The 16,617-nt window shown below is 41.7% G+C and overlaps 1 protein-coding gene across 5 annotated transcripts in view; it reads right to left on the bottom strand.

Annotated features, from left to right (window-relative positions):
- LOC144136459 (thrombospondin type-1 domain-containing protein 7A-like) overlaps positions 1-16,617 on the bottom strand; it is a 493,908-nt gene that overhangs the window by 126,596 nt on the left and 350,695 nt on the right. For all 5 annotated transcript variants that reach the window (XM_077668802.1, XM_077668803.1, XM_077668801.1 and 2 more), the window contains 6 exons: positions 16,429-16,549; positions 15,430-15,575; positions 14,661-14,819; positions 14,002-14,101; positions 10,785-10,883; positions 10,207-10,287 (listed from right to left, as the gene is read on the bottom strand). In XM_077668802.1, the coding sequence (XP_077524928.1) occupies positions 10,207-10,287; positions 10,785-10,883; positions 14,002-14,101; positions 14,661-14,819; positions 15,430-15,575; positions 16,429-16,549 (706 nt within the window). The remainder of the gene's footprint in view (positions 1-10,206; positions 10,288-10,784; positions 10,884-14,001; positions 14,102-14,660; positions 14,820-15,429; positions 15,576-16,428; positions 16,550-16,617) is intronic.

Genomic DNA, 16,617 nt, shown 5'->3' with positions numbered 1-16,617 from the left:
TTCGAGGATAACGAATATAGTACGACTCAGCCGCGTTAGATCCAAATGATGCCCTACATGCTTATGGCTTGAAACAATGCTGACAACAAAATATGATATCTTAACAACTGGGAAGGTACCTCTTGATAGCCGTGTTCTGTCTTAACAGCGCCAATTTATTTATTTACTTATTTATCTAAAATATTGTGAGGGCTGAATGGCATTAGAGAGGGAAGTGGTTGCATAGACAAAACAAAACGCAGGAACACAAAGAAGCAAAAAATAATTAAGTAGCTAGCATGGGTACTTCATTACGCAATATTTGTTCACGCGTTCAAGAATAGGTGGGGCACTTGGATAGCTGTGTCAGTGCAGAAGGGCTATTCACTTCTGTTGATGTACGTAGTAGAAATGACTGAAAAAAGCACTAGTTCTGCAGAATGGAATACCGACCTTGTACAAGTGGCCAATGCAGGAAGAAAGGTGACTGAGACCATAGGTCAGCTCACCGTGCAAGTGTGAATGGTGATATATATCACAAAAAAGAGAAAGCCGGAAGAATTGAAGAAAAAGAAGGGAGAATTGGCAGACTAAGACTGGACTAATTAGAGACATGCTGGATGTTCTGGGATAATTAAATTGCTTGAAATGAACTGAATATTATTAATTACAAAATCGGGAAGCATAAAAAACGGATATATTCTGCACCATTTCTATTGAGTAACTAAGGTAGTCTTAATTGGATCCCACACATATGCGCTCTATTCGGGTTTGGACGGAAGAAATGTTTTATATATAACAACTGTTAGAAGAACAGTGCGCTGCAGCAAAGTTAAACCGAGTGTATTTCAACGTGCGGTAAGCGCTGCTAATGATGTTATGAATATGAACGGACTAACTCAGGTTAGCAACACTTGCTGCTAGGCTAGTTGGTCTTCCATAAATTTCTAGGTTAGCAGTAGTATGTACGGCATAAAAGATATTTGAAGACAAACAGGCTAGAGTCTCTGTTGAGGCAGTTGACTTGACGATAGTTAGATGGTCTGGACACAATTGAATTTGTATTTTTAACATTAAGTTCCGTTAGGCATATTGCATTATGGATATATAAAAATACGATCCGATTGAAGAGTAATGTCGTGATTTTTTTTATTTCCTGAAACACAGCAAAATCACCTGCAAATAAGTATATGGGATGCAAGACGTAAGACGATAAATCGTTAATCTAGAGAAAAAAAGAAGAGGATCCAGCGCGAAATATTGACGTACGACGGAACGCATGAGAATAAGGTCAAAGTTAAAATTCTACCCTGGCACGTGCTGTGGAAGCCTGCGGAGGAAACATTTTAACCAATAAAGAACTCAGGATCAATGGTAATAAGCCCTAATTTGTGCGATATAGTTTGTGGCAGATTTTATCGCAAGATTTGAAAATAACCTGTGAAACGTCTTACTCTAATGAACAACGATCAAGAGTGATATTTTGTTTACGCGTAAAAGTTACTAATTGCTTCTCGCATAATATGATTTACAAAGTTCATGTTTTGCTGGTTAAAAATATAAGCATGATTACAGATAGTTAGCAAGACTTGAAAACAAAATGTTCTTTTCTATCTTGAATATTATGCTTGGAGAATGCTTGTTGCCAGTTTAATGGATTGGCATCACCTTACTGGCCTTCTAATCAGTAGGAAATGAACACGTATAAAATGTTTGCTGAAAAATGTTTGATAGGTGATGGGTATATAAGAGCAAGTGCTACTCTAAAACTTAGCAGCAATGAAATCAGAGCCAGGCGTGGAGGAAGGCTCAGCGATTTGGCTATTTTTTTGTCGACACTGGGGTAATTTAACGTATGGAATATAGCTTGTTTGTGAAACAGCTGTGGGTTCAGGAAATTTTCGAGAACAAAAATTACTAAAACCACATGAGCAAATGTTATCAGCACAGTAAAAAATTGGTTACTGCGTCGTCTTCCTTGAGGTTAACAACACACCAGTATTTTTTCTCGTCAGTTAGCGCTGACGGCAAAATTGCGTGTATAAAATGTTCCTTGGCGTTTTTCAATGCTGACACTGGCTGGCAGAGGTTTTGTATGCATCTCGGCATGCTTCGGAGGAAAAATTGGCGGATCTATAAAGGCACCATTTTATGTTTAGCGGGTGTTTATTATACGAAGGGGAGTCTTTTACAGCGAAAGCTGTAATAGCTTAGTCAAAGGGCCAAACATGGAGGCTGCTACGTCGGATTTAAAATTAGTGGGCTTTAAGGAAAGGAAATTGCGAAGTAAATGTCTCAACAGAGTTAGCTCGACAGATGCGTCAACAAAGCTCAAGAAGTTAGAGGCAACTCCAAACCAACGCTCTCACAAACTCGGTCAGAATGCACCACATCAACCCAGACAGATTCAAAACTGATTGCTCAAAATGTGGCCAGAGAGCCACGATGGAAAGCATCTTTTGGGACAGCCCGCAGACCCACCGCCCGAAGAACTCCAGCACAAGCCCGAGAGGTTGCTATCAGCACTGACTGAGGGCCGTCTGGTTGGGTCGACTGAACCCATCACTTCTAGTACCGGTATTAAAGCTCTATGACTGATCTCAAAAGAAAAAAAATAAATCAGTCTAGACCCTGCACTGGATTTCAGGAAAGGAAAGACACATAACTGCCTCACTTTGCGGCTGGATATTACTTCCGAAATTCGAGACAAAAACACGAACGCCGAGCGAAAGTGTCTTTCCAGCTGTGTCCATGCTTTTCTCACAGCGTGGTTAATGTGTCTACCGGCCAGGTTTGCAAGTGTTGCGCCTTTAGTGTCCTGAAATCCAGAGGAGCGCCTGGACCACTAGTAGCATCATGGCCTAAATTGCGAATAAGGCTAGACTGGGAACTGAACTGTCTAATTTGCTTCGTGCATGCGGCCACTGGACTGTGCCAGGAAGGAAATACAAAAAAGAGCTTTCCATGATGCAAAACAACGCCGTGAATCAAGCGTGCGTCTCTCGTCGTGCTCAAGCGCTTCCTATGTCGCCCCCTGCGCTCCATTCGCACGCAAGCTAGTTCAGTCTCGGCCGTGGCAACTACGTTTATTTAGGTTTTGTGAGGATTAACGTCCCAAAGCGACTCGGCCGATGAGGGACGCCGTACAGAAATTTCGACCACCTGTGGTTCTTCAATAAAGTGCACTGACATCGCACAGTACACGGGCCTCTAGCATTTCACCTCCACCAATCTGCGACCACCGCGGCCAAGATAGAAATCCGCGTCTTTAGTGTCAGTAGCCGAGCACCATAACCACTGAGCCTCGCGGTGGCCCGGCAACCATGTTATAAACGGAAACGTCATCGAAATGAGTTGCTACTGATCATGTTGCCGACCTCTTCATTCAATCGTGTTCCACGGAGCACTCGCGGTATTACAGGACGTTCTACGTCCGCTGCTATTGTCGCGGGTGGCGCTGGTGAGCACTCCCAAGGTTAGGTTACACGCAACTCGATACACTGGAACATACAGCGTGCAAAGCCACCGCCATAGCTCGATTGGTACAGATACAGGTACAGAGAAAGTGGGAAAAAGCAGAGATGTTGACCAGAAAGGTTTCCGGTTGGCTACCCTGCACTGGAGAAGGCAGTATATGGAGTTGGTGGGTTCAAATTATTATGTCGGCATGTAGTTTTTTCACCTCCTTTCTAATAAAATGTACTTGAGGTAAAAATGATTTCACTGCTAATTTTCTGTTCATGGACACCACAGGTAAATAGAAAAGCACATTCAGCTGCGCTTTTCTGCTTTTGGTGACTTACCTTCTTTCAAATGCATCTATGTCGTAATGAGCCCCCATACCCCTACCTTTGCCTGCAGAATAGCAGCAGACAGCTTTATTTATGTAGGCCGGTTTGCGAGTGCTGAGGAAGAAAAAGTGGACAAACTCTAAATATTCCATTGCTAGCACAGAAGTCTATATAAATAGGTGATATTTTGAAATCTCAACGCAAAATTGTGGGGTTGGTTGAATAACTTCATGAGAGAAATTTGATTTCTTTGTGCAGTTCGCTTACAAAGACGACGGTATAAGTTGGGGGACGATAGCATAGATACAACGATGGATCATAAAATGATGCGCTATAATTAAAGGTTAGCGACGGCACATTTTTGTGCATAACCAGGTTTCAGTAACAAAATTAAGATATCTACTTTGCAGGTGTCGACAGCATAGCTCAGTGAGTAACGTTTGCTTAGTACATCACGGATCTTTGGGAGCAGTAGTGATATTGCACTTGCTTGTAGAAAATAAACAAATAAACAAAGAAGTAATCAAATAAAGCTAGACCATTTCCCCTACCTGTTTCAACTTTCATCACGCCTAGATGTGTAAGCAGCTGTGCCGAGCCTAAAACATCATCTATTATTATAAATCCAGCATCAGCTGAAACGACTTTCCTATAGATCATCAAAGAAACAAAGCTGTACAAAGTACTTCTGGAAAAAATTCTAGAACAAACATAAAATATAAAAAACTGATGAAGTTCGTTGCACACCAGGCTGGTAGATCCCGTTTAGCACATCGAACTATGGTCATCATAAATTACATCAGTTAACAGTGTTACTTACTATATCAAAAGCACTAGACATCCACACTGAGAGACAAAGTCCTCGTTCCTGCAAACTCCAGTGCATCGAGTGTGCCGCCACCAATGCGCCGCAGTCATCCAAGTGCTGTTGTTAAAATATATTTTTAATTTTTTTTCCTGTGCTATTGCACTGTATGCTAATACTGTATTACAGGATGTATGGTGCTTTTGCGTAATTCATCTGTACACTTCCATATGAAGAATTAGCATGCGCATCTTATTTTCTTGGAAGCAACTCATACCCTCCTTACGTTGCCATAAAATTTACATCTTTGAATGCATGTGCGCTCTGTTAGCAACAAGTAATTGATTTTTATTTCTTGTATAAAGAAAATTGTGTGAATGCTTATGCAATTAAGTTTTGTTTACTCCCGCTGCCACTTGTTTTACATCTGCTGGCGTCGGCAAAAATGTAACCGGGAGCGTGGTCACCGTCATGCCACCATCCTCGTTGGCTTTTTAATCACGCTTCCTTGGTTGATGCAATGATAACGATAGATTTATTCACTGCTTACATTTAAGGACCCTTATTTCTACCTCAGCAGGTGACTGAAATCGTAAAGCTTAGTGCACACACGGTAAAATGAATCTAAATAACCTTTGTATATCGCTTACTCTCAAAATATAAAAATTATGGAGCAAAAACTTTCTACATTTAACTGTAAAGGCATCGCCACAAAACTTGCTTCATTAAATTTGCACTACTATATATGAGTCAGTTGTCTCTGCATTTTTGAATGAAAATTTGCTCGATCATTTGCTCGCTGGCTTTGTCATTGTGCACTAGACCCTAGTGCTTTGGCTGATCGCGATTTTTCGAACTAAGAATACGGTGCCGTACTCCTGAAATTTTCAAGTAACCCGACTGCACACCGCAGCTGCGCAGCGGACTAGTCCAAGAAGGATCAGTTCGTGCGGAAATGTGTCGTTTCCTCCGCTGCGATTCTTCCGCCTGCCCATTCAAACGGTGTTGCCAAAACTTTTTCTGCAGATATGCACCGTAGGAGCGTTGTTACACTGGTGTTTGCAAGCTAATGAGAGAGGAGAACCGCCAAGTGTCACTGCGTCCGTTTTTCTGTTTCCAGCACTACAAAGAAAGCACAAGAACAGGAAGCTTTCTTGTGGTCCTGCAATGCCTGCACGACTATGACAACTGAAATCTCATCAAACTACGACCCTATATTGTTATAGCGTCGATTAGTCTACTCCAGAAGCGCTTATATAAACATGAGGCGCTATGTGTTAACAAATGTCGCTTGAGCGCACACGACTATACGGGCACATTGCAAGCGCGAAAGGATTTCGGCGTGATTGTGCTTGCAATAGCCGGCTTTATTATGGCATGCGTGTGTGGTGATATGTTGCTTCGTTATACATGGAGAGCGATGGACGATATAATGATTCCGATTTAATTCCGTACATGCTTCGAATGGACATTTCTCAAAGCAGTCGTTGTCACTGCAATCAGTCAGTCAGACAGGCGGATGAAAACAACTACGTATAATCTTGCAAAAATAATTGCTTCACAGTGGCCTTGCATCCACTACATGCCTTCAATCCACTGCTTGCAAACAGGAAGCTGAAAGTGCTGCTGATTGCTCGAAAAAACAATGTGTGAAGGTGACCTCAATGCTCTCGGTTTCTACCTGTGCACACGTTTTAAAATTTTCAATCATATCTAAAGTTGAAGATAGGTAGTAAAATTGGAGAGCGCCAAGAAGCGCAAAATGGCGCAGCTTTCTTCATTCAAACTTAAGCGAACGTAAGTGGAAAACTTTTTCTGCCTTTTTTTCAGCGGCAACAGCATGACAGCCACGGAGTCTTGCTTTCCTGTAGTGCTAACTGCAGAAAACTGCGCTACAAGTACAGTCATTCGCCCGTTGAAAATGGTTCTTCATCCTCGATATCATTTATTTTTCCCTCCAAAGCGTGCTTCGATCGTCTACAAGTCCTCTCTCCCGCCGGCCGTTTTCAGACGCCACAGAGCGATTTATTGATTGTCTCTCGTTTAGTTATTTATGCCTTAAAAAAACGAATGACTGGATTTCACAGTCTTGCCACTATCGGGAAGAAAAGCGCGAGTTTATTTACGAAATTTTAAAACAAGCAACATTTTACCTAGATTCACATCAAAAGAAGTAATCCAGAACGCTGCCACACAGGAGAAATGTCGCGCTTCCTAAAGGCCTCGAAATCGCCAATGTTTATGATTATGTCTATTTGCGAAAAACACCACAGCATCTAAAATGGGGAACCACAGTTCGTAGTGATGTTACTGTGCACAATGAAAGGAACTGAACTACATCTCCATGTCTCTTCTGCATGAACTACACCAGAATAATGCCAAAATATGGTTGGAAAGGAGAATGCAACAGCTAACAGCAAAAATTATAATTAAATACAAATCAAACAAGGTGTATCATCATTCCGCCTTGTAATAAGGTAATTACAAAAAATTCTATCGACTATGTGGAAAATGTCATAGACCGACTTGCGTCTCATAACTTTCTTGGTCATTTCCATACAATGTCTGGAGTAAAATGTCGTGCCATATTAGTTATATATGTGTAATCTGTAATTTAAGAAAAATAATTACAACTTGGCTGCAAAAGCAATTATACGACTCATTAGTACAATCACGTACTAAAAATTTCCTGCTCGTAAGGGGGAAGAAGACAAAAAGTAACTTACAGCATTCATATACTACAAAAAAGAGTATTGAGGCCTATAGAAGCCCCTTGTTTGTCGTACAGCACCGTTTGTTAGAAAACATTTGGTTATAACTATTTCCAATATTTGCATGGAAAACTAACTTTCACAGTTCACAAACGAGCCAGAAGAAACTCTGAAGCCTTCTTGCAAAAATATTCTCAAGCAACACACAATCCTAACTTGCAAAATAATATATGTAGGAAACAAAAATGGCGTACAACTTATAATTGGTTTTTGTGGATAGAAAATGACGTAGTAACTGTCTCATTTATCTCGGTGGACACCCGAACTGCAACGTAAGGGTAGGGGTAAAGGAGGGAGTGAAAGAAGAAAGGAAGAGAAAGTTGCTGTAGTGGAGGTCTCTGGCATAATTTCGATTACCTGGGGATATTTAATGTGCACTGACATCGCACAGCACACGGGTGTCTTCGCGTTTCGCCTCCATCTCAATGCGGCCGCCGCGGTCGAGTTCGAACCCGGGAAATCCGGGTCATTAGGCGAGCGCCTTAAATACTGAGCCTCAGCGGCGGGTCCCAGAATGTTATCTTATTAAATACCGAGTTTTTAAACTGAATTTTTAAGCAATGATCGGGAAAAAGACATCCACTGCTCCTATCAAGAAGAAAAATTTAGAGCAGTTATTGTTGTTGTGAAAATAAACGCTCTCATAGTTTTATGTGATTTATTTAAATTATGTTGCGTGTTTGTTTTTCTTTTTGTTCAGAGTGGTTCAGGTTTGCACTGCGTTCTGTTTGAAGTACCAAGTTGAAAGTGTTTCATGAACAAGGTTCTGGGAGCTGTATTGATGTTGATTTCTTTCTGTTATGCAGTTTAAATGCCAGGGCGGGAAAGAAGATGGCGCTTTGTCAACAATTTCACTGGCTTTTCACCAATCTTTTAGACACTTGTACTTGTTTGTGTTAACCTATTTTTCTATCTTGAATTACTGCTAGGCTTTAATCATCTGTTAATTCCAGCATTACTCTATGATAGCAATCGTTAGGTCTTTTTAGCTTGGCATTTCTTTAATATGAATGCTTCCATAACAGTAAGTCTTGGCGCCTGTCCTGTTGTTTTCTTGTGCCTCTCTCGTCCTTGTTCCTTTCGCGCCGTCCTGACATCATGTACAGCTATGAACCAACTAGCCCAAACCAAAGTACTACTTAAGTCTTGACGGCTTTTCCCGTAGACAAAATATATATAGTATTACACTTCAGTGAAATCTTTTCATTCAAGAAATAAATGCTGTTACCTAATGAGGGGCATGTTTCCTACTACAACGCGTTGTTTAATTTAACTCGTCTTTCAAATCTGCTAGATCGAGTTCAAATAATTGCTTTTCAGTCTAAAAGTGACATGAAATGAAATAATAGTGGCCGCCAATGCATCTATATTATAATAAAAGTTGAATTTTTGGTGCATTAGTCATTTAAAAGCAGTATGTTAATAGGCGATCAGGCAGGGCCATGATTGCTACATATGGCGAAATAAAATGTGAGCTTAGCGATGCAGTAAACACCAAATGACGGCCATAAAACTTGCGCCCTATCACTGCTACTCAAAAACGAGGTCTCACACGTAGTGCTGCCGGGCTGCTCCTGGGAAGTGACTCGATGGCCAGTGGCGAGCGGGAATCGAGTTACCTATATGGTGCGTATGCGTGGTGCCATCTATGGGTGCTTCGATGAAGGACTGGCTCCCGCGCTCGTCGTTAGAGGGCGGTGCCTATCTGTTCCTTTTCGTGGCGCGTGTTTCGGATCTTCATGTATGGATGTCCTTAAACTATAAGTAGCTTACCCCTTTAATGCCAAAATTATGAAGGACTCAAAGAAGAAAATCATTACCTCTATATCATGTTGGCTACTGTACTCACATTCAAAAGTGAATAAAAAAATTCTGTTAGCTCCGCTAAAATTTGGAAGTTCGGAATGGCGACTGTTAAGCATTAGCATATTGTCGATTTTGTCCAGCTATTCCGAGTTGATTGAAAGATAAAATTGACGGCCTCGAACGAACTTGAGGGGTCAGAGGCATTGAACAGTTTTTTTTCAACAAATGTCTTCCAATTTTTCTTGCAACATTTTTCAGAAAATGACACGCGCGTGGAACGCTGTTGGTCGCGGCCCCGATGTCGTATATTCACGCCCCGTTTTTTTTGAAACAGCTCTCTCACCGTGACAGTCGTGCCAAACATTTTTCCCAGATTAGGCTTGCCGCAGAAAAAAAACGGATACATCAGGTTTGCATGAGAGGTCATGAGAGATTTCCATAAAAGGTCATACTAATGACATACCGTATGTCTGGAATTCGTGACATACAGCCTTTTTCTTCATGTGATCGATGACGAGGGCTTTCTTGCTATTCACTGGGTATCTTCCTCGCTATAAAATCTTCGCGCGTTGTGGCAAGTTACTAACAACGTAAACACTTCCACTTAGTTTACTAAATATGAAACAAAATTTCAGGCAGTCATATAGAGACTACCCAGCACCCATTAATCGGACTGCTTTCTACGTCACTGCTCTTCGCAGTGAAAACTTGAATGAACGTATTCCAGAAAGTGACACCGGTAGACTTTGCACGCATTTACTTTAACTAAAAGTGACAGGATACGCAGAGTTAGTAAAGGGGCTGGAGATTCGGTAAAGGCCAGATCCGAGCTGCGCTCTAAAGACCAGAGCCGGATTGATTATTTAGAGAAAGTGTGTGGCATGAAGGAACGGTTAGGAAAACTAGGAAAAAAACTGCAATGCAAGGAAAAGCGAGAGTACTCAAGATAGCTACAGGAATTCTTTCAAGCTAGCAGGTTTCAAACGCTGCTGAAATGTTTCCGTCCCGTCACCTGTAGGGAAAGAAGACTTTGCGCCCTGAAGGCAAAACTCACCTTCGACGACGAGACCATCCGACCGGATACAGTGCAACGTCCCATTTACCACTTTCCATGAGTACGTCAGACATTCTCCATCTGTGAGTATCGAAAAGAAAATGGCGAGGACGCATGATCAGCGCAACATTTTTTTGATCTTCAGAAGGGTGAAACGCAGCCAAGTTTTAAAATTCTAAAAAAAAAATCGTGCCTGATGCGCTTTAAAGGAATAATAAGAATTCACTAATTGCTTAAAACCAAACCTTGTCCCAAAGCTTGTTATCCAATGCGCTACGCATTAACCAGAAAACGAGAAAAACCGCACTTTTCGAAACATTCCTAATCAATGGGTTGCTTTTCTTGTCTTTTGCAGGGATATTTTTTGATCACCATTCTGCACGTATACAGCTGAATTATTCGTATAAATGATAATCTCTGCAGTCCATCTCTTCACGCCATTCGGGTACCCTGCATGCTATCTGACCAGAAAATTCAAGTATACAATGGTCTAAGTATTCTGAACTAAAACAAGCACGTCTTTACGTGCACAACTCGAAAAGGCGAGAACTTGCTAACAATTATGTCTACGAACGTACCCCAACAGGGCCGCGTTTGCACCATTTCCTTCGGGCAGTAACGGCTGTCTTCAAGCTTTGAAGGCGTGATCACAGCTCGAGAGCATGACGTCTGGCCGACTAGAAAAGGGAAATGAAAACAATATTTCTTGACATCAATTTGGCGACACAAATGTCAGTATACAAATAGCAAACATTTCTTTCAAGCACAATTTCAGTTTTTCGAGTACAAGATAGACATTTTGCCACTATATTCTAAACTGCTTTTTATGCAACGTGTTTTCAAAGGCATTTCAGCGATAAGAAGTGCTCCTCAGTACCCGACAAGCATGCATGGGCGAAATTAAATGTGGTTTAAGAAACTATGAAACTTACTTAAAACCGTAATGTATGTTGTACTAAACATTTTCAAAATTGTTTACCAAACCATTTTTTCTTGTACCCAGCCTTCTTTGCTATGTTTGTGCGACCAACAGGGCAAAAGGCAAGCAAAATTACAATGAACCTTGAATTTAACCTTCAAAACTGTTTGCCGCTGTCGTGCAGTTTGTTTTTCGCAAACAGGTTCAGAAATCTTCACCTTCAATTCAGCATACTTGCTTCGGAAAAGAGCTCACCCAGAAGCCTGGCGGTAAAATTTGAGTGAAATTTAAAACGTTCTGCTGGTAGGTAACATTTACTTAGTGGAAGACATCTCCCGTGATAGCAACCGGTTGTTTATGCAGATCTTTTAGATTACAATGCTACGCACGCGGCGAGAATTTACAGCCAGCAAAGAGTTAGTTTCTCTAGCAAATTTCAATACAAACTTACTAAGCAACTATCTCTCTTCATGCTATCTAAAGAGCGAAAGGAAATTCAATGAATAAATTTAACTCCAGTAGGACGTTCTGCGCAAAGGGACGAGGCCAGGAAGTCAACACATCTCTGTTATCGTGTTCGTTTCTTTACCTCCCGTCGTCGTTATTTTGCGCAGTTTCTAACCTTTCTTGAAAATTTAACTCGCCGTAAATTTGGGCAGATAAGGAATGGACGGGGACCCGCAAAACGAAAGGAAATGGTGTAATGATTTGTGCGTGGGCGTGTGCGTGTGCGTGTGTGTGCTCGCGTTCGTGAGTCTGTGTAGGCGCGTGCACATGAATGTGTGTGCTCTTGCGTGCAAGTTTCATGTAGATAACATCAAAAACTCATCCGTATGTAGCGTAGAATACGCGCACACTCATCCTATTTTTGGTGCTAATACTATGCACAAAAAAAGACGGACATAAGTTACAATTTTTGATGACAAATCCGACAAAGGCATTTATGACTGCATGATTTGCGTTTCTATTTCGAACAAGGTATTTATGATTGCATGATTTGCGTTTCTCCTTCCTCTCTTGACGTTGCTCCTCCAAACTACCATCGCTTTCCCGCACAATGATTCTTTATGTGGCAGTGCACGCTTTACAGGCAGGAGAAAAAGCGCGCCGTGGTTACACGTGCGTAGTTGGCCCTTGACGGGAGCACACGACAAAAGTAAATTGCGAAGCACGGCAAACCAAACCACTATAATTATCATCGGTTTGCAACAAATTCATCGCGAAAAAAACGCTCAGTCAGACCTCATCAGATTCAGCTTACTGACACCATTTCGAGCATAATTGTTAATTACACTTATTTCTAGTGAGCAGACAAGGGTGGCCAAAGAAGGGGATCGTTATGGCATAGATATGAAGGAAGCCAACAGTCACCCCGAGCAAGAAAATCATGCAGGCATGTTTCTGTGCTTTGCTTCATTTCAGGCATTTATCAATGGGAAAATAATTGTGTAATTATTTTATTGTTGCAAGATAACTGATTAGAAAGTAGATGAAAAACAACCATATTCTGTCGATGGGGTTCCGTACTCAATGGCCTCCGAATTTCGCGTACAGTGCTCTACCAACAGAGCAAGAGCTCGGCCCTCTCTTGGGGCTTTTACTATCACACACAATGGATGCCTTCTGTCTGTGTGTGTGAATAGACAAAAAAATGTTGTCCGGCATTTCTAAAAACATGAGTAGTCTAAACCGGGCTCTTGTGGCTCCTTATGTTTCAATACTGCAATAACTGAGCTTTGCCGACTAAACAAGAGTCAATTCTTCGCCGAAGCAGACTGATGATGTTGCAGTCTGGGATAGCTAGTTTGGACAAGAAATAAGAGCAATATTCCTTCAGAGAAAATGACTGCAACGAAGCTAAAGTAACGTTACATATTCAAGTGGCTCGCAGATTCGATACTGGCTTGCCAAGAGGAAAAAGGCCTCCTCTTAATATGACGCACATGTTCTGTTTTCTGCAGGTCAAGAAGTTGCGGATTCTAAAAAAATAAATTCAATATTGTTTGTTTGGGCTCTGAACGTTGTTTACTCGAGTACGGTAATAGTCACTGACCCGAATTCGTTACTTCATGACAGCAAATCTTAAGTTGGATATTTACTCTTCACTAGTTTTGTTCTAGTTAAGCGCTGTTCGTCAATGAAAACGAGAGTTAGGGTCATCATATAGATAAAGAAAGGCAACTCCTCCAGCTCTTCTAAGTGTTCCAATGAGCAACATTTTTTGTAGACCAGAATTCTGGATTATATTATCCTTTTTCACGATTCACGGGATGCGACTCCAAACTTCGTACTTACTGTTTTTCTTAAAGCATAGTAGTTATCTGGAAGCACACGAAAAAGAAAGGACGCACAATTGGTTTTGTTTTCCAACTAATTCGAAGCAACGAACCTCTTGGTTGCCACGTTGCGTATAGCTTTTCACGGTCATTGAATGTGCCGTTATTCCGCCTTTCCAAACGATAGTAGATAACTGTAAAACTCTCACGGACTTAGAAAAGTGAGGATCCTCATAAGCAGGCTGTCATTTCTGGCTCATTGAGAGTTCAGATTACCGTTTTTTTTTTGGCACGCTGTGTCTGGTTAAAGGTGAATAGGGCTCTGTCAAAGTATTTTTGTGTTTTGCCGACTGATGACAGCACGGGTGCATTTAAGTTGCCAGTTTGGTACCAATATCCAAAAAGATACCAGTTAGGGCTTTCAAACATGTTTAATAGCGGCATTGTGATCATTATTCTTCGCTAGGAGAGGAACATGTTTCATGATCAGCAACAAGAAAGCGCTGCGTTATATTTTGGAGTACGCTTATAATGTGCTTATTTATTTTTTTAAGAGATTAGAAGCTGCTTTGTCGGGCAATACGCAAACGAGATGCTTACGTATTTCTCCGGTGTCACAGTTTCTGTTACATGGTGACCATTCAGACCAGGGATAGAGAACGCACCCTTGTGGACACTGGATGTAGCACTCTTCCTCCGTCTGCAATACAAAATGATAATATGATAAATGGCACCTTTAACCAAGTTATCCGCAAAGTTCAGCAAATACAGAGCGGTGTGTAACTGGGAAGTGTGAAGAGGCAACGCTCGGTAAGGAGCACGCATGAAAAGTACAGTTTTCTGGCGCACATGTTTCAATGCACTTGTGGCAATCGCGGGCGAAATCAACTGCGAGGTCAGTAGTGATCACGGAGTCTTAAACTGTCGTTCTTGTTAAATACCACTACAATGATTTTCGGCTGATTAGATAGGCTTTCAATATACACCTTGAATGTTGCTGCAATAAGCACTGGTATACTGCCCAGGTAGGAAGGCAAGCATAACATCATACAAGGACACCCAGGTATTTGTGTTTCAGCACAAATACTTGCGTGTGCTTGCATGATGGCAATGAGCAGGCATTTTAATCTACTGGTTATGTATCCAATAAATTTGAGTTAGCCATTCTTTAAAATACAAAAACAAATTAATTCCTTTCTAACGTTAAAACCAACCTTTTATGGTTCGTTTAATAAATATCAGAAAGTAAAAAAAATTACCTGAACATTGTTTCCGACTACAAGCCAGTCTAGGTTGAGCAGTCCTCCCGCATAGGCAGTGAAGTTCACAAGATGGCAGAAGCTGTTGTCCACCAGCGCACCGTCAGAGCGACTACAGGTGACTTCACGTTTGCGTATTCCAAATCCGCAGTCTGCACCCTGAAGTGACCGAGGGAACAAATCTTTTCCAGCTTACTTCAATAGTTGTGATTTTTACATAGCTTTGCGCTTGGTAATAGGAATTTGCACGCCAAACAATTTGTGTACTATTTGTAAAACACTTCTGTGAGGTAATGTCTTCAGGCAGAATATATGAATTTCATGTTGGTTACGTCCCGGCTGCAAGTTTTGGTACATATTAAAATTCAGAGAAGAATATTTTAATACTTAAGAATTTGCCCAAGTCTCCGCTTCATTACAAATAAAATTTCCAGTTCAGCTTTGACGTAAAATAGTGCACAAGAAATAAGAGGAAGTTATTTCGCCCGGGATAATCAGAGCTTGAAAGCGTTTCACTATCAGCTTTATCTCTGCGCTTTTTGGCTCGCAAGATGCCAGCTGTGGTGCACAGTAGAGAGGGCAAGCGGCAGAGCAGTTTCTCGCCTACTTGTAAAAAAAATAAAGAAACTGCAATAAACCCTCGCATATTATAATGATTGCTCTTTATATAACAGGCCGCAGTACTCCTTACGAAAGGCCTATCACCATTCAACGACCTGAACCGTACTAGCGCGCAGTCATTCGGAGCAATGAGGCTGGAACAACTTACATTCAGGTCGCATTGAGACCATTCGCCGATTGTCCAGTAGTAGCAGGGCCTGAAAGGACAAGGCTTCTTTTGCATCAAGCTTTGTGGACAGGGTCTTCCGCTCTCGGTGGCGTTTTGAATGACTTCACGGTGTCTAATTTGGTTACCTGAAAAAAAGGGCACAGTATTACAAGGCGCATCGGTAGCTTACCTGGTAGCTTTCTTGGGGCGATGTAGGATGATAAAGTGTTATGTTAAGAATCACAAGAGTCCCCAGGTTCACTTTGAACAATAAACATAAAACGTCAGTAGACAACCATGAGAACTGAAGTGAAAAATTGGCGCCATTCTACAAATTGGCGCCATTCTACGTGACATGTTGCATGCTCTAATGCGAGAGGTGTGGAAACTGTGCTTGAAAATGGAGTTCTCACATAGTGTACATCGCAGATTCTAGGACGCCTCGTACCTTTAACCAACCCAACTCTTTCAGTCGGTCTCGAGCTGGTATTTAGGGTGGCGTCTGCACTACTGCTGTCGATGGTACGTCTTTATTTTTTATTAGTCAATAGGTCATAGAATATACACTGTCCTGGAGACAGTAATCATAAACTCAGCTGTAGGGAAAGAGATAAGTCTTGAGAAAGGACAGGCTCTGTCCGAAACGTCGACTCAAAATAAACCTCTGCCTAAATGAAGCGTTTCTCAACTTTGCATGCGCGTGCGTGCGTGCGTGTGTGTGTGTGTGTGTGTGTGTGTGTGTGTGTGTGTGTGTGTGTGTGTGTGTGTGTGTGTGTGTGTGTGTGTGTGTGTGTGTGTGTGTGCGTGCGTGCGTGTGTGTGTGTGTGTGTGTGTGTAGTCTGAAAATGGTCTCAGATTTAAGAATTTGCATAATCGGTAGCCAAGGCTGTTCCAGATGAAGCTTTAATCAGCGTTCATCGTATTCACCGTTGGTGATATGCCCGTCAAATTTTTGTTAGCATCTTCAAGGACCACATGCACGATGCATACGTCTCTCACCAAAAGTTCCGCAGGGTTGACAGTCTGTCTGGTCCCATTCTGACCATTCCGACACTTTGCAGTCTACGGGGCACGACACGTTGCACTTCTTCTCGAGCGTATCATTTGAAGGCTTCGTTTTCTGCAAACAAATAGATAAGAACTGCATGACTAAAAACTCCACGCTTAATAGCTCCCATATGACTCCAT

The sequence above is a fragment of the Amblyomma americanum genome, chromosome 6, assembly GCF_052857255.1.
Source record: "Amblyomma americanum isolate KBUSLIRL-KWMA chromosome 6, ASM5285725v1, whole genome shotgun sequence".
NCBI lineage: Eukaryota > Metazoa > Arthropoda > Arachnida > Ixodida > Ixodidae > Amblyomma > Amblyomma americanum.
This window is presented reverse-complemented; position numbering and strand designations above follow the sequence as displayed.